The 18,773-nt window shown below is 47.5% G+C and overlaps 1 protein-coding gene across 2 annotated transcripts in view; it reads left to right on the forward strand.

Moving 5' to 3' along the window:
* The window catches only part of ATP6V1B1 (ATPase H+ transporting V1 subunit B1), a 69,536-nt gene that overhangs the window by 21,086 nt on the left and 29,677 nt on the right, over positions 1–18,773 (forward strand). Inside the window, exons 1-4 of one of the 2 annotated variants that reach the window (XM_053402208.1) lie at positions 443–549; positions 970–1,025; positions 7,981–8,079; positions 16,172–16,265. In XM_053402208.1, coding sequence (XP_053258183.1) covers positions 543–549; positions 970–1,025; positions 7,981–8,079; positions 16,172–16,265 — 256 coding nt within the window. In that variant the 5' untranslated portion in view covers positions 443–542. Of the gene's footprint in view, positions 1–442; positions 550–969; positions 1,026–7,980; positions 8,080–16,171; positions 16,266–18,773 lie in introns of those variants that run through there. The other variant, XM_053402207.1, reaches the window with a different exon arrangement.

Genomic DNA, 18,773 nt, shown 5'->3' on the forward strand with positions numbered 1-18,773 from the left:
GAGTGTGGCTGGGAGTGACGCGGTGGCTTGGGCGCCCGCAGGCTCCATGCTGCCCCAAACGGTTCACCCACCGCCTCCCCCCCCCCCAGCTGTAGGGTGGCTGAGTGGGAGGAGGCAGGCAGATTCCTCGGAGGCCCCACAGTGCGTTGTGCCCCAGCTGGCTGTGGGATGTGAAACACAAGAGCAGTCAAGTACAACATTCCTAGAGTGAACATGTTTACACATGTGGAGGAATGTTTGTCCAACCAGCAGGTCAACTTCCTGTTTCCTTCTGGGCTGGGAGAGACTTCCTCTGCATGTGACTAGAGGTGGGCGTGGCCTCACCTGTGCAGGTAACGACAAAAGCACAGGGTAGGGCAGCCATCTCTCTCCTTTTGACTACATGCATCGAAGAAGCAACATCTGCTTAGCCAAAGATGCTCTCTTGGCCTCCAGCCTCCAGCCAAGAGAGGACAAAGGGACTGTCTCCTAATGAGATAGTTTCCAGGTGTATGTTACTTTTCTAAGATAAGTCTGCCTTCTGGGATCCGATTGTGAACAGAATGATGTGTGAGTAAAGCTTTTTATATTTTTATAGAAAGCTGTGTCGTGTCATATCTTTTATGAGGGAATAAGGGGAAAATACCAGAACAGTTATTATAGAGGCTTTAGCGAGCCTGAGCAAACGCATCCGCTGCAAGTTTAAAAAGGGGAATGTTACTCTGCTAAATTGTGAACTTGTTTACACAAGTTGGAAAGGCTATAATCAGACAATATATCCTCTCCTGCATCCCTGAACATTCCCACACTGGCCCCACCCACAGCTGGCTCAGAGCAGGTGCGCCGCTCCCAGGTGCCCGATTGGCTTGCTCCGCCGCTGCCTGACACAGCTACTTTTTTTATTCGCCCCCCCCCACCCCAATCTGTGCGTGTTTTCCCTCCTCTCTGGACATCCCCATAATTCTCTCTTCCTCCACATTCTCTCCACAGCCTACTGGACTGTGAGTGGCGTGAATGGACCGCTGGTTGTCCTGGACAATGTTAAGGTATGACACCCTTGCCTTTCAAATGCCATTTGAAATAAATATATGGATATGTTAGGGATGCAGGTGGCACTGTGGTCTAAAACACTGAGCCTCTTGGGTTTGCTGATCGGAAGGTCGGTGGTTCAAATCCCTGCTACGGGGTGAGCTCCTGTTGCTTGCTCTCAGCTCCTGCCAACCTAGCAGTTCGAAAGCACGCCAGTGCAAGTAGATAAATAGGTACTGCTCTGAAGGGAAGGTAAACGGCATTTCCGTGCGCTGCTCTGGTTTCCATCACGGTATCCCGTTGCACCAGAAGCAGTTTAGTCATGCTGGCCACATGACCCGGAAAGCTGTCTGTGGACAAACGCCGCCTCCCTCGGAGTGGTACCTATTTATCTACTTGCACTTTGACGTGCTTTTGAACTGCTAGGTTGGCAGGAGCAGGGACCAAGCAATGGGAGCTCACCCCGTCGCAGGTATTCGAACCGCCGACCTTCTGATTGGCAATCCCAAGGCTCTGTGGTTTAACCCACAGCACCACCCATGTTCCATATAGCATATATTCAAGAACAAAAACCAGCGGCAATTTGTTGTTGACAAAGGACAGCTGGACATAGAAAGGGCCCCATCCTCACCAAACCTAAATCTGGTCCTGCGTGGCCCCTAGGTTACTACTGAAATCCTGCATCCTTTTAAACCGCAAGTGTTCTGATTTAATTTTTGTCCAGCTATGAATCGCAGGTTTCCCCTCTAGAGGGCAATAACGTCATAACACTGGGAAATCCTCGCAACACAACAAACAAAGCGGAATTGTGTTCGGAGGGTGCAGTATAAAACCCCCCACAAATGCATCCATGGCATGTTGCAGAGAACACCCCCCCCCCTCATCCTTTAAAACCCTACTGGTGCTAAGCTCTGGGGTGTATAGCTGCAGGGCTTCCCTCAGAGCAGAAGAATTTTCCACTGGGATAAAGTGGGAATCTAGCCCCCTTGTCCCCCCTCCCCACCAAAAAAGGAAGCCTGGTTTCTGTAATGATCTCAGCCAGGTCTGTTGGAAACAATCTGGGCTTTACCTGTATTTTAAGAAGGCAAAAAAACACATTGGTTTGAAAGAGTGACCTCTAGTGACCAAAGAGAGCCATGGCTCATCAAGGGAAGTAAAAGTTGCATTTTATTGGGCCAACTGGTGATTTGATAAAGCTTAATTATTGGGGGGGGGTTAAAAATGGGGGGGGTGTTGCATATTTATCATCATCACCATCAATTTGTATGTTGCTTTTCCACACTCAAAGCAGTTTGAAAAGCTTGCATATAATTCGCAAACGGTTACAAGACATAAAGGTAAAGGTAAAGGTACCCCTGCCCGTATGGGCCAGTCGTGTCCGACTCTAGGGTTGTGCGCCCATCTCACTTAAGAGGCCGGGGGCCAGCGCTGTCCAGAGACACTTCCGGGTCACGTGGCCAGCGTGACGAAGCTGCTCTGGCGAGCCTGCACCAGAGCAGCACACGGAAACGCTGTTTACCTTCCCGCTATAAAGCGGTACCTATTTATCTACTTGCACTTAGGGGTGCTTTCGAACTGCTAGGTGGGCAGGAGCTGGGACCGAACGACAGGAGCTCACCCCGCCGCGGGGATTCGAACCACTGACCATGCGATCAGCAAGCCCTAAGCGCTGAGGTTTTACCCACAGCGCCACCCACAGCCAACCTACAAGACATAAGAAATTTTAAATTCTTCTTTGCAAACCGCTTTGAGGTTTTCTACAATCAAGCAGCACATAAATGTCATTAAATGGCTAATAAATAAATAAAGTGTCATAAACAGCAGGCAAATGGAAACCTTTAATCATATGGGGTGGTTGCTGGAGTCCAGACTTAGTTTTGGAGATAAACTATTTTTGCCTTTATTTTTGTCATCATATTCTTAAGCTTTATTATGATTTATCCATAGACTGCTTAATGTTATTGTATATTTATTCATACAGGATGTTTTCATTAGCTTGCTGTTTAAAGCTATTTAAGCAATGTGTGAATTGAAGCAGAGCCATCCTTCAAAATTCTCACCTCTCCAGTTTTTTTGCAGTGCATTTCTTCAGCTAAGCAACATGTACCATAATGTCTCTGCAACGGTAAAGTGTGCATATCAACACGCACATATTTCCAGAAATAACATGCAGAGGTGCATTATTTTAGGGTCAATTGCGCTGCAGAAATGTGTGTATTGGGGTGGTTTTATGCAAAGATGTGTACGTTACGAGAAATTTGCACCGAAATGCTGCTGAATTTTCACGAGGATTTGTTTAAACAAAAATTCGCAGACGAATGTGGAAACCATAGAATCAGAGAATGGTAGAGTTGGAAGGGACCCCAAGGGCCATCTAGCCCAACCCCCTGTGATGTAGGAATCTTTGGCCCAAAGTGGGGCTCAAACTCCCAACCCTGAGATCAAGAGACTTCTGCTCTACCGAGTGAGCTATGCAAAGAGCCGAACGTAGAAATGGGGAAGAAACGGAGATAAATCAAAATCAATATAATTAAACCATGTTTATCTATCATGGGAGCAATTTCCATAGTTTAACAATGAGCTGTGTAAACAAGTAAATGAGCACATGCAGAGTCCTGATTTATTTCTTCATAATTACTTAAATAATTAATTCACGTCCCTTCACTGAAATGCCACAGGGCAGTTTACGACATAGTAACATAATAAGAGAAACATACCATACAAGCAGGTGTATTCAATTTAACTTAAAGCAGGTGCATTAAACTAATTTTAAGCTGGGTTGATGTGCCTCGCCCTGGGATCACTTGGAATGAAGTGTGGACCATAAATACCTTAATAAATAGCATAATATCCATCCAATAAATAGCATAATATCCCATGACACACATAAAACACAGGAGAATTCAAACCGTTATATAAATACATTCCATAATAAGCAGTGCATTGTTTTTAGTTTTTAGTTTATTAATTACCCACTCTTCACCCGAGCAATTGAAAATACAACATTGAAAACAATTCTAAAAGCTTACAAGTACAAAAAATGCAACTGCAAAAAATCACATCTAACAAGAGTAGCAATCACATCAGTCTGATAAAAATAACAGAAGTCCTCCCAGTTGCTTATTTTTCTGACTTTAATTCAAACTTGGGAATTCTCTATCCAATGCTGGACTTTGCTCAAAATTTCTTCCACTGGAAGATCTGGGTTCTTGTTTGTCCTGTTACCTCGCTTGCATCTCAAGCTTTTTGTTTTCTGATTCAGACATAGCTCCCCTCCCCCCCCAACCCAGGCTTAACTGTTGTTGTTTAATCGTTTAGTCGTGTCCGACTCTTTGTGACCCCCTGGACCAGAGCACGCCAGGCCCTCCTGTCTTCCACTGCCTCCTGCAGTTTTGTCAAACTCATGTTGGTAGCTTCGAAAACACTGTCCCACCATCTCGTCCTCTGCCGTCCCCTTCTCCTTGCGCCCTCCATCTTTCCCAACATCAGGGTCTTCTCCAGGGAGTCTTCTCTTCTCATGAGGTGGCCAAAGTCTTGGAGCCTCAGCTTCAGGATCTGTCCTTCCAGTGAGCACTCAGGGCTGATTTCCTTCAGAATGGAGAGGTTGGATCTTCTTGCAGTCCATGGGACTCTCAAGAGTCTCCTCCAGCACCAGAATTCAAAAGCATCCATTCTTTGGCGATCAGCCTTCTTGATGGTCCAGCTCTCACTGCCATACATCACTACAGTGGTACCTCAGGTTACATACAAACCCTGCCTGAACCCACTTCGAAATGTATTCACATGGACCCTATCCTCCAGAAACTCCTACCGCTGCTCTGCCCACCACTCTCTCCACCACCTTGCCCAAGAAAGGGGCATTCATGTCCAGGTGGTCATGAAGGAGGAGGAGGAGGAGGAGGAGAAGAAGAAGAAGAAGAAGTTTTATTTCTACCCCGCCCTCCCCAGCCAAGACTGGGCTCAGGGCAGCCAACACCAAGTATAAAAACAATTGATTAAAATACAACTTAAAAACAAGATTAAAATACAACATTAAAATGCAGCCTCATTTCAATGGAAACTCAAATCAAAAACTTTTTTGGGGATGAAAACGTCAAATCTTCACCAAGGCTAACTATCCAGACTGGTCCTACGTGGGCCAGAAAAAAGCCAGGGAAGTCCCCAAATAGGAGTTCCATCACAGAAGGAGAAAGGATAGAGGGGAAGGGGATTCCAAGCCAAAGGCCAGGCAGAACAATTATTGTCAACCGTAGTTACATTATCGGCTAAAAATCTCTTTGGTCAAAAGAGCCCAGCCAGAGGGTTCCAAATGGTCAAGCATTTCCCTTCCACAGCAAGCCAGCTGCTTCTGCTAAGCCGGGCATGAATTGCTCCTTTGTCGGCAGTGCCTGGGGTGCGAAGATCGATTTCCCCTGGCTATGGAGGTTCCACTGAGCCATCATAACTTCTATCCGTTCAGCCTGGACACTGAGATCCAGCGCCAAGGGCTTCTGGCAGTTCCCTTATTGCGAGAAGTGAGGTTACAGGGAACCAGACAGAGGGCCTTCTCGATAGTGGCGCCTGCCCTGTGGAACGCCCTCCCATCAGATGTCAAGGAAATAAGCAGCTATCCTATCTTTAAAAGACACCTGAAGTTTTTAATATTTAATACTGTATTGTTTTTAACACTCGATTGGGAGCCGCCCAGAGTGGCTGGGGAAACTCAGCTAGATGAGCGGGGTATAAATAAGTTGTTATTATTATTATTATTATTATTATTATTATTATTATTATTATTCACTGGCAGCCGCCAATGGTCGTAGTGGGTGGCAGGTGAGCAGGCTTACTTGGAAATAAGTTCCATTAAAATCAAAGGGGCTTACATCCCAACAAATCTGTTTAGTCCCCGAGTGAGGAACAGTAGGAATGTAGAAAGGACCTAATTTCTGGCACTCTCTGCCCAGTTGACAGGTCTCCAAGTGAGCTATGATACGGCCAATTAAAAAACCCGCATTCCAAATTCAAGCAGGGAATGTGCTCTGGGATGAATTGAAGCTTTGTGGGGCTGTGCCCAGCACAATACACCGTTTCTATGCAGCCCTTTCGTCCTGATAGGTGCAGGAAGGGGGATTAATAAGATCAATTAAAGAGCCGGATCACAGAGGTTTTCCCCCTCCGTTGTAGTGGTTGGCAAGGCTTAAAGTCCAAAGTACAGGCTCAGCAGAAAAGGGGCACGTTTGGGAGGATGGAGGAGGGCAGAACGAGGCTAAACTTGGGGGTGTGAGTAGATGCCAAGAGTTAAGGTGCAGTCTGTGGGTGGTTAAAGCCCCCCCAAAAAACCTCCAAGTCCCAGTGCACTACACCACTGAGCAATTGGTTTTAGGGGCAAAGTCTCAATAACTATCATCAATATTATATGTATTTTGTTGTTGTTTAGTCATTTAGTCGTATCCACCTCTTCGTGACCCCCTGGACCAGAGCACGCCAGGCACTCCTGTCTTCCACTGCCTCCTGCAGTTTGATCAAACTCATGCTGGTAGCTTCGAGAACACTGTCCCACCATCTCGTCCTCTGTCGTCCCCTTCTCCTTGTGCCCTCCATCTTTCCCAACATCAGGGTCTTTTCCAGGGAGTCTTCTCTTCTCATGAGGTGGCCAAAGTCTTGGAGCCTCAGCTTCAGGATCTGTCCTTCCAGTGAGCACTCAGGGCTGATTTCCTTAAGAATGGATCGGTTTGATCTTCTTGCAGTCCATGGGACTCTCAAGAGTCTCCTCCAGCACCATAATTCAAAAGCATCCATTCTTTGGCGATCAGCCTTCTTTATGGTCCAGCTCTCACTTCCATACATCACTACTGGGAAAACCATAGCTTTAACTACACGGACCTTTGTCGGCAAGGTGATGTCTCTACTTTTTAAGATGCTGTCTAGGTTTATTTATTTATACCCTGCCTTTTCTCATGACAGGGACTCAAGGCAACTTACACAAACTGAAACAGCACAGTATCTAAAAACTTACGAAAGATAGTAGTGAAAGAGTAATTAAACTATGCAGAATGAAAACAATACAAAAATGGATCTGTTAAAAGACAGCACAGCACTATTAAAAAGCCCTTTTCTTTTTAAAAACAAACAAACTGTCAGTTCCCAAAGGCCTGTTGGAATAAAATGGTCTTCACCTGCCGGAGGAAGGACAGCAAAGGAGGAGTCTGGCTGGCTTCTCTAGGGAAGGAATTTCAATGTCTGGGAGCCACCACCAATAAAGCCCTGTCCGGCGTCCCCACTAAGTGTGCCAGTGAGGGTGGCGGGACTGAGAGCAAGGCCTCCTGTGAAGAGCTCAGAGCCCAGGCAGGTTGGGGGACGGATGCGAATGTGGTCCTTCAGATAGCCTGAGCCAACGGGATGGCTTCCACCCATTTTCCTCCCTCCCCCCACCCTTCCATACAAACCCCACCCCACCCGACTTCCCTCAGTTCCAATCTTTGCTTTCTCTGTAAATGCTATTCTCTGCATGTTACAAAACTGTATAAAAATTATCTAACTGATTATTGTCAATAAAGAGTTCGTGAGTGTTTATTCAAAACCTGCCCAGGAGTTCAGTTCACTTTGTTGTGTCTTCAAATATTTTGTAAAGGGTTCCCATTAATCTTTGAAGTCACAGTTATCCTTGTCCCGTAGCTTATGTGTCAATTTTGCCAATTCTGCATAATCCATGAGTTTCTCTTGCCATGATTCTTTAGTTGGAATTTCTTCAGTCTTCCATCCTTGTGCTATTAGGACTCTCGCGGCAGCTGTCGCATACGTGAAGATGTTTTTCAGCTTTTTTGGCAGGTCTTTCCCTACAACCCCTAACAAAAATGCTTCAGGTTTTTAAACAAATGTTAAGTGGAACATTTTCTTCAATTCATTATATATCATTTCCCAAAATTTTTTGATTACATTACAATCCCACCAGACCCCTGCTCTAACCTTTGCCTTCCATCTCTCTCCTTGCAGTTTGCCCAGTATGCGGAGATTGTCAACTTCACCCTCCCGAATGGCACGCAGCGAAGCGGCCAAGTGCTGGAAGTGTCCGGCTCCAAAGCCATTATCCAGGTGGGTGAGACCGACTCTGTTGACCCCGTGTCTCAGTGGGACTTGGTTTGAACCAGACCATCCAAGTGTCCCTGTTTTCCAGGGACATCCCTGATTTAGAGAAGCCGTCCCGGTTTCTGATTTGATCCCAGAATGTCCCATTTTTCCTTAGGACGTCCTTATTTTCATTGGAGGGGATGGAGTTATCCAACCCCCAGAGCCGTCTGAAGGCAATCCTGTAGAGGGAAGGTTTTTAAAATGTTTAATGTTTTATTGTGATTCTATATATGTCCGAGGGAAGCAGGTGGCACTGTGGGTTAAACCACAGAGCCTAGGACTTGCCGATCGGAAGCTCAGCGGTTTGAATCCCCGCAACAGGGTGAGCTCCCGTTGCTCGGTCCCAGCTCCTGCCAACCTAGCAGTTCAAAAGCATGTCAAAGTACAAGTAGATAAATAGGTACCACTCCAGCGGGAAGGTAAACGGTGTTTCTGTGTGCTTCTCTGGTTGGCCAGAAGCGGCTTAGTCATGCTGGCCACATGACCCAGAAGCTGTATGCCGGCTCCCTTGGCCAATAAAGCAAGATGAGTGCCACAACCCCAGAGTCGGTCACGACTGGACCTAATGGTCAGAGGTCCCTTTACCTTTACCTATATATGTCGGAAGCTGCCCAGAGTGGCTGGGGCGACCCAGTTAGGTGTGTGGGGTATAAATAGGAAAATTATCATGGCGGAATGGGACGTCCCTGTTTTCATCAGATAAAGGTTGGAGGGTATAAGCCTGTCCCCTGCTTTCATTGCTCACCTTTGGGACATTTTGACAGAGCACAGCCATCGCTTTGCATTTATATGGAGCAGCCAAGCATACTAGGACTCAATTTCTTGACTTTAAGAAAGCCGACTTCATAAAACTTAGGGAAGTGCTGGGTGACATGTCTGTGGCCACATTATGAACCACGAAAATCATACATCCACTGTTTCGTTCAGAATATTTTTTCCCCTCATTTTCCTCCTCTAAAAACTAGGTGCGTCTTATGGTCAGGTACATCTTATAGAGCGAAAAATACGGTAATTCCCACAAAAGCCCTGTGATGTAGGCTAGGCTGAGAGGCAGTGCCTGCCCAAGCTCATCCAGTAAGCATCATGGCTGTGCGGGAATTTGAACCCTGCTCTCTCCCAGTAGTCTAACCACTGAACCACAGTGGTTCCCATTACCATTTATATTAAACTCCACTGGTTTTGGATGGCTACTGACTTTGTTGGCTTTAAAAGAGGATTGGACAAATTCATGGAGGAGGAAAGGTCTATTGATGGCTCCCGGCCATCTTGGCTCCGCTCTGCCTCCACAATCAGAGGCAAAAATGCTTCTGAAGACCAGTTTCTGGAAACCACAGGAGGTGAGAGTTGGTCTTGTGTTCGAATCCTGCTTGTGGGTTTCTCACAGGCATCTGCTTGGCCACTGTGAGAACAGGGTGCTGGACCCGGCGGGTCCCTTTGGCCAGATCAAGCAATGCTCTTATATTTTTATTTACAACTTTCCTCTGCCAAAACCTATGCTGCTATGGCCGAGCCAACATAATTAATTATGTCATTTCAACGCGTTCCAGTGGCAGGGATACGTCAAAAACAATGCAGAAAACAATGTAATCATTTACAGAATGTTTGAAGGCTCCAAAGAAAATCATGGCAGCGAAAGCTTCTTTTAGGAGCATGCAGATTGTAGCAGATTTAAACCATTTTGGGGGGAGGATAAAAACACAAAGATCCAGCACAGCTCCAAACAGATAGTAGAAGTATCAGTTCATACAAAGATCCCCTTTACAAATAATAAAAGATGAATGAAAATAAAAGTATTTCCCCCATGAGCTCCATTATTGACAATAAGATTTAAATGAGCCACACGCAATATTCGTATAAGAAATAACATATACTTTTTAGTCTGTGGGATACCTTTTCAAAAAGCGCAATTTGCCGGAGTTTTGAATGCTATCAATCCAAATGGCGGCAGTTTTCTGTTTTCCTTTGGGACAGAATTCTTCCCCTTCCTTACTCCCTAGTAAAAGCAGACAGGGCAGCAGCCTTCGCCCTTTGCCTTTTCAGGATGTGGCTCGTTCTCTGCTTAAGACGTCTCTGCAGCAAAGAGAAGCTGATGCTTCATGTTGTTCTTGAACTGCAAGCCAAAAGTCAAGGCTGAGACACCTGGGCAGGTGAGGAAGACCTGGAAGTACAAGGGCCATAAATACATAATGCGCTAGAGGGAAACTGACTTGAGACTCAGAGAAGCAAATCGAAGGCTGAGATTTCCGGGAGTCAAATCAAAAGCTCTAGCACAGATAGAGAAACCAGGAAGCCAGAAAGGATGTTGGTGGGTGGGGAAGATTTCGGGCCACATCCCTTTCAGGGTAGCCTTCCGGGGGCCACATAGCCATTGTGTGCGGGGCCAGAGGGAAAAGTGGGCAGGCCCTTTGTAAGGGAAGCCAAGTCTCTCCACAGAGGCGCGCACACAGGACAGCGGAACATGGTCCAGGGTGTGTGGGGCGACTTTTGAACTGGGGCACTGGGGAGATTTCAAAAAACAGCAACCATTTTTTTTAAAAAAAAAAGTTTCTCGTCTTCTGGCAGTTCCCTCATTGCGAGAAGTGAGGTTACAGGGAACCAGGCAGAGGGCCTTCTCGGTGGTGGCGCCTGCCCTGTGAAACGCTCTCCCATCAGATGTCAAGGAAATAAGCAGCTACCTTATTTTTAAAAGACATCTGAAGGCAGCCCTCTTTAGGGAAGTTTTTAATATTTATTGCTGTATTGTTTTTAACACTCGATTGGGAGCCGCCCAGAGTGGCTGGGGAAACTCAGTTAGATGGGCGAGGTATATTATTATTATTATTATTATTATTATTATTATTATTATTATTATTATATTATAGGTTGCTTTTCTCCTAGTCATTTGTACCTCTCATTCGGCTGCCTCAGCTCCACCCGTCTTTCCCTTTCTTACCCCAATCTTCCAGCTTGTGCCCGTCCCTCACAAGCGCATCCCCTCCTATTCCTGAGAGGGTTGCCAACTATTTCGCCAGCAGTGCTGCCATGCCTCTAACAGAAGCCCGACCTGTGGCGACTTGGCTGATGAAGCCAGCTGACCACACTTGGAGACAACAGCTCTCCTTGCTAAATTCCCTCCACCATCTGGCTGTTGTTAAAGGCAGTGGTGCCCAAGAAAGAAAGAAAGAAAGAAAGAAAGAAAGAAAGAAAGAAAGAAAGAAAGAAAGAAAGGAAGGAAGGAAGGAAGGAAGGAAGGAAGGAAGGAAGGAAGGAAGGAAGGAAAGTTGTCAATCTCAACCCTGCAGGTTTTCTTCCAGCCAAATTGTCCTTCCACAGCGTCAATGTATGAGGATGGACCTTTCCCCCACCAGCACCCAGAATGTTTGTCCACTTTCCGTGACCTCACAGCAGCTCTATCCAGAGGACCAGATCATGAAAGGAGCGGACGCTCTCTAAGCACAGCCCCCGTGCCTTGGATCTGGGGGTGAGTGGCTGGCTGGGACTCGGCTTAGCAAGGGTCTTCTTCTATCTGCTGGGAGGGGCTGCACAGTTTCCCCCTCCATGCGGAGAAGCAGGTGCCTCCCCAGGGATGCTCGCCTCTCTAAACCCCCTGACCTTTCCTCGCCCTCTGGGATCGCGCAGAATGCCCTTTGCCGCCTGCCCTGGTCTGATGACCAACGCCTTGAGCCCACTAGCCCTGTGGAGGCGAGGGACCCGCAGGGTTGACCTGCGGGGGACCTCTGCTGGTGAGCAGCCAGACTTCAGCCCTCTAATGCCACGGAGACCTCTGCAGGGCCCTTCTAATCCTATTAGGGAGTCAGCCTCTCCGGCACCCCCTGCCCGGCCTTTGGCAGAAGCCGCTTAGGGAAAGCCTGATATACACGGAGCTGGGGTGGGGGGCTTATTCCACCCTTCCCAGCCCCCCAACCCGCCCTGCCGCAACAGCTGCCCGACGTGTGAACATTCTTTCGCAAGGGGCCACACGGATCTAATTAAAGCGGCGGTCCGGAGGTCACTGCCTTCAAACGGTGTCAAATATTATTCCGATCAAAGGGAGCCTTTCGGGGGTCCCTTCAGAATGGATAGGGGAGGGGGAGGCACGCTGGACCCAATTAGAACATAGCTGTCAACGTTTCCCCTTTTTTAAGGGAAATTCCCTTAAAAGACGCCTTCTTCTTGGGAGAAAAGCAATGACAAACCTAGACAGCATCTTAAAAAGCAGAGACATCACCTTGCCAACAAAGGTCCGTATAGTTATAGCTGTGGTTTCCCCAGTAGTGATGTATGGAAGTGAGAGCTGGACCATAAAGAAGGCTGATCGCCAAAGAATGGATGCTTTTGAATTCTGGTGCTGGAGGAGACTCTGGAGAGTCCCATGGACTGCAAGAAGATCAAACCTCTCCATTCTGAAGGAAATCAGCCCTGAGTGCTCACTGGAAGGACAGATCCTGAAGCTGAGGCTCCAAGACTTTGGCCACCTCATGAGAAGAGAAGACTCCCTGGAAAAGACCCTGATGTTGGGAAAGATGGAGGGCACAAGGAGAAGGGGACGACAGAGGACGAGAGGGTTGGACGGTGTTCTCAAAGCTAGAGTTTGAGTTTGACCAAACTGCGGGAGGCAGTGGAAGACAGGAGTGCCTGGCGTGTTCTGGTCCAGGGGGTCACGAAGAGTCGGACACGACTGAACGACTAAACAACAACAACCCTTATTCTGAATACGATTCCTCGCAAGAAAAGGGAAAAGATGACAGCTATGAATTAGAAGAAGGTGCTTTTCCCTCCGGCTAACCGAGGCCTGCTTGGCCATGGGAGCAACGCGGGGCTACTCCTTCTGTTGTAGTGGTTTCCCAAAAATGCAAAGTCAGAAGGAATGCTGGTGACTCAGGTCCCCTCTCCGCCAAGGAAGTAGGGAAGAATCCAGGCAGTGCCAAGCAACCGAGGCCAGTTGCTCCAAACTTAGTGCATCATGTGTGGGAGAGAGAGGAGGGCGCGCCGGGTCACCCAATGGGGTCTGGGCACCTCAGTTCCCCTCTTCACGCAACCAACTGGGGGCAACCAGGATGATCAAGGGTCTGGAAACCAAGCCTGATGAGGAACGGTTGAAGGAGCTGGGCGTGTTTAGCCTGGGAAAGAGGAGACTTGATAGGAGATAATAATAATAATAATTTATTATTTGTACCCTGCCCATCTGGCTGGGTTTCTCCAGCCACTCTGGGCGGCTTCCAACGCAGATTAAAAATACATTAAAATGTCACACATTAAAAACGTCCCTAAAGAGGGCTGCCTTCAGGTGTCTTCTAAATGTTAGGTAGTTGTTTATCTCTTTGACATCTGATGGGAGGGCGTTCCACAGGCCGGGTGCCACTACCGAGAAGGCCCTCTGCCTGGTTCCCTGTAGCTTTGCTTCTTGCAATGAGATATGAAATATCTCAAGGGCTGCCACATGGAAGAGGGAGCAGGCTTGTTTTCTCCTGCTCTGGAAGGTAGGACTCGAACCCATGGCTTCAAGTTACAAGGAAGGAGATTCTGACAAGATTATGAAGAACTTTCTGATACGAACAACAGCGGAGCAGCCTCCCTTGGGACGGGAGGCTGGGGACTCTTCTTGACTGGAAGTTTTTAAACAGGTTGGGTGGCCATTTTGGTCAGAGAAATTTCAGCTGTGATTCCCGCACTGCAGCGGGTTGGACTAGATGTCCTTTGGGGGGTACCTTCCAACTCTACAATTCTATGATTGGCTGCTAGCATAAGAACATAAGAAGAGTTTCCTGGATCAGGCCAGTGGCCTGTCCAATCCAGCACCCTGTTCTCACTGTGACACAAGAGCCCTCCTGCCGTTTCCAACAACTGCGATTCAGAAGCACCGCTGCCTCTGAGAGCAGAGCCCAGCCATTGTGGCTCATAGCCTCAGGAGCCCCAATAAAAATAATTACAATAATAATTCATTATTTATACCCCGCCCATCTGGCTGGGCTTCCCCAGCCACTCTGGGCGGCTTCCAACAGAACACTAAAATACAACAACCTATTAAACATTAAAAGCTTCCCTAAACAGGGCTGCCTTCAGATGTCTTCTAAAAGTCTGGTAGTTGTTTTTCTCTTTGACATCTGGTGGGAGGGTGTTCCACAGGGCAGGTGCCACTACCAAGAAGGCCTCTGCCTGGTTCCTTGTAACTTGACTTCTCGCAGGGAGGGAACCACCAGAAGGCCCTCAGAGCTGGGCCTCAGTGTCCGGGCTGTACAATGGAGGTGGAGACGCTTCTTCAGGTATACTGGACCAAGACTGTTTAGGGCTTTAAAGGTCAGCACCAACACTTTGAATTGTGCTCGGAAACGTACTGGGAGCCAATGTAGGTCTTTCAAGACCGGTGTTATGTGGTCTCGGCGACTGCTCCCAGTCACCAGTCTAGCTGCCGCATTCTGGATTAATTGCAGTTTCCGGGTCACCTTCAAAGGTAGCCCCACGTAGAGCGCATGGCAGTAGTCCAAGCGAGAGATAATTAGATCATGCACCACTCTGGTGAGACAGTCAGCGGGCAGGAAGGGTCTCATCCTGCGTACCAGATGGAGCTGGTAAACAGCTGGCCTGGACACAGAATTAATCTGTGCCTCCATGGACAGCTGTGAGTCCAGATTGACTCCCAGGCTGCGCACCTGGTCCTTCAGGGGCACAGTGACCCCATTCAGGACCAGGGGTCCTCTGTCCTTTGTCCTCCCTCCAATGCTCCTGAATGCCAGTTGCTGCAGGTCACAACTGAGGAGAGTTGCTGCTGCTGTGCTCTGGTCCTGCTAAGGCAATTGGCTTGCTTCCTTGTTTGTCATTCTGTTGTGTATTTTCATGTTTTATACTGCAAATCCCATAATCTTCTGATGAAGGGCCATATATACATTTTATAAATAAAACATACTTGAAGGGGCGTCTCCACCCCCATCGTTCTGCCCGGACACTGAGAATAGGACGCTGGAGTTTTTGGGACCCATTGGCCTGATCCTGCAAGCTCTCCTTCAGTTCCACTTGTATTGAGATTCCTAGGTTATAATTTTATACACACACACACACAAAACACCACATTTTTATTGTTTTTTTTAACATATCATTTCCAACAATCATATAACATGCCTTCTTATCTTATACAATGATTTAGACCTCTGATGATTTATCGCTCTTATCACTTATTCTGCGTTTCTTAATTTCTCTGTTACTCTTAATTATCATTAACTAATAATTCTCCTCATAATCTTTCTTGCAATATTTCAAATAATCCTCCTTGCAGAACTTCTTGCAGTCCTACTAGCGTAAGCTGTTCATAACAAATAGTTTTCAAATAGTTCATATATTTACTCCAGTCTTCTAAGAATCTCTGATCCCGCAGGTTTCAAACCGTTCCTGTTAATTTATCTAGTTCTGCATAGTCCATCATCTCGCTTTATTGGCCACGGGAGCCGGCGTACAGCTTCTGGGTCATGTGACCAGCATGACTAAGCTGCTTCTGGCGAACCAGAACAGCGCATGGAAACGCCGTTTACCTTCCCACCGGTGTGGTACCTATTTATCTACTTGCACTTTGACGTGCTTTCGAACTGCTAGGTTGGCAGGAGCTGGGACCGAGCAACGGGAGCTCACCCCGTCGCAGGGATTCGAACCGCAGACCTTCTGATTGGCCAGTCCTAGGCTCTGTGGTTTAACCCACAGTGCCACCAGCCTCCCATAGTTATAAGTAAAAGTCGGCAAGTGTGTCCTCTTTTGCTCTTTTGCATCTAGCAACCCTAGAGTTTGGGCACTGTGAAAATGGGCTGCTGGACTAGACAAGCCACTGGCTGTTTTTTATGTTCTTTGGCTTAAATGGGAGACTGAGACCCAGAGAGCCAAAGTCTCTGGGGAGGAGCAAAAGAGCCAATAAGAGAGATGCTTCCTTTTCATCTTGCTGGCGAAAATTCCTCCAAACGCAGATCGCCCAGAGCAAACCGCAGCCCCCTCTCCCTGCTCCCTTCCCATCTGGACCTGCCTGGCCTCATTTGCCGTTAATCCTCCCTAATTGCCCGTAATTGGGTCTTTGCCCTCTGGGGCCCTTGCCTTGCAGGTGTTCGAAGGAACATCTGGGATCGATGCGAGGAAGACGTCCTGCGAGTTCACGGGGGACATTCTCCGCACACCTGTTTCCGAGGACATGCTTGGTACGTAGAAAACGGGGGAACCGGGGAGGAGGAGGAATCCGTCCCGGGTAATGCGTTGCTACAGCTGCAAAGTGAAGTGTGAGCTAATCCCGTCGGGGGAGCGAAAAGGCCGCCAGAGGCTGCAAGAACAAAGGAAAGAGAAGGGAAAGGCCAAAGGGCAGCGGGAGATGGCCCTGGCTGCCATCGAAGGAGTTGAAGCCGGGAGAGGCTTTCGGGTGCCGGAGTGGGAGACAGGAGCTGGCTCTGAGCCACAGGAGCCATGGGCATAGCCAGAATTTTTGTTGGGGGGGAAGAACCTCATAATAGTAGTAATAATAATAATAATAATAATAATAATAATAATAATAATAATAATAAAATTTATTTAGACCCCGCCCTCCCCGGCCAGAGCCGGGCTCAGGGTGGCTAACACCAGTAAAATTACAGTAAAAACATAATAGGGAGGGAGAAACCAATTTAAAATACTATGATGTTGGTCTTTTGTTTTTGTTTTGCTTTGGTTCTTGTCTGTTTTTTGTAAGTTTTGGCGGTTTTAAATTTGGAGGTTTGGGTACATTATGTTGGTATGGGAAACTGTCGTGTGATGGGCCAATGGCCGTAATAAAGTTCAATACAATTTAAAATACAGTGGTACCTCGGGTTACATACACTTCAGGTTACATACGCTTCAGGTTACCCAGAAATAGTGCTTCAGGTTAAGAACTTTGCTTCAGGATAAGAGCAGAAATCAGGCTCCGGTGGCGCAGCGGCAGCAGGAGGCCCCATTAGCTAAAGTGGTGCTTCAGGTTAAGAACAGTTTCAGATTAAGAATGGACGTCCGGAACGAATTAAGTACTTAACCCGAGGTACCACTGTACAGGTTAAAATGCAATTTAAAATGCAGCCGCATTTTAAAAGTAGCCCATAGATCAAAACCATAAGGGGAGGGAAACGTAAGGGTCAGACTGAGTCCAAAGCAAAGGCCAGGGGGAACAGCTCTGTCTTGCAGGCCCTGCGGAAAGACGTCAAGTCCCACAGGGCCCTAGTCTCTTGTGACAGAGTGTCGGGGCCAGTACTGAAAAGGCCCTGGCCCTAGTTGAGACCAAGCTAAGCACCTTGCAACTTGGGACCTCCAAGGTGTTGTCATTTGTGGACCTTAAGGTCCTCCGCGTGGCATACCAGGAGAGGCGGTCCCGTAGGTACATGGGTCCTAGGCCGCATAGGGCTTTAAAGGTCAAAACCAGCATCTTAAACCTGACCCTGTACTCCACCGGGAGCTAGTACAGCTGGTAAAGCGCTGGATGAATGTGATCCCGCGGCGAGGACCCCGTAAGGAGTCTCGCCGCGGCATTCTGCACCCGCTGGAGTTTCTGGGTCAGCTTCAAGGGCAGCCCCGCGTAGAGTGAGGTACAATAATCAAGCCTGCAATGTGTTTTATTGATTTTTATTAATTTGGGAGACAGCTGCCCCTCTCTGCCCCCCAGGAGTCATCTTGGGGTTCACTCCAGCAATGCTTGATGGGGGCTGCACTGAAGGTAGTTAGAATCATAGAACTGTAGAGCTGGAAGGGACCCGAGGGTCATCTAGTCCAACCCCCTGCAATGAAGGAATTTCAGATAAGCATTCATGGCTTGGGAGTTGTCTAGGGTTGCCATATTTCAAAAAGTGAAAATCCAGACCCAAAAGTTGTTTGGGGTTGCCAAAGCTGTGGAGTTTTGCCCAGAGTTGTTGAACTTTTGCAAAATCTCAAAAAAATAAAAAGAATTTTTGGATCTATTTTTAAGTAAATTCGCCAAAATCTACACTTCCAACATGGGTTGGCCTACGCCCAGATTTTCCTGAACATTTCAGTGATTTCCACCCAGACACTGTTTCCAACAGCTGGATCCCGGTAATGTCTGGGAAATTCTCGACGTATGGCACCCCTAGAGTTGTCGTCCCAAACATTAAGAGGGCACCAGGTTGGCAAATACTGGCCTAGGCACTGACCCTGGGATTAGGCTGGTCTGTCTCCTTCCTTGGGGTGTAGCTGAGGATTCCAGTAGTGGGAGAACTGGGAAGCTGAGTCCCTCCATCCTAAGCTCTGCTGTGCTATGGATCTGTCTTTTGATGCACCGAGTGGAAGATTATGAGCCATGGCGGCAGGGAGAGAGAGGGAGTGTGAATTCAGGAGGGCTGGGTTCCTGTGGGTTGTTAGCTTGCTAACATTGTCAATGCTGCTTTGTGGATTATGAGTGCTGTAACGGTTTGTGAAGTTCATACGTAATAGGACTTTTCTTGCAGTTGTGCGGTTCAGCCTATTTTTTAAGCCATTTTGCAAAGTGTTTTATAGAAGGCGTTAGTTTTACTGATGGTTCGTAATTGTTGCAGTTGTGATGTTCTGTTATATCTGGCCTTTGGTTTGGACTTGGTCTGACCCTTCTGTTTCCCTCCCCTTATGGTCTTGATTGATCAGCTACTTTAAAATGAGGCTGCATTTTAAATTGCATTTTAACCTGTATTTTAAATTGGGGTTTGCTTGTTTTTTTC

The sequence above is a fragment of the Podarcis raffonei genome, chromosome 9 (assembly GCF_027172205.1).
Source record: "Podarcis raffonei isolate rPodRaf1 chromosome 9, rPodRaf1.pri, whole genome shotgun sequence".
Lineage (NCBI taxonomy): Eukaryota > Metazoa > Chordata > Lepidosauria > Squamata > Lacertidae > Podarcis > Podarcis raffonei.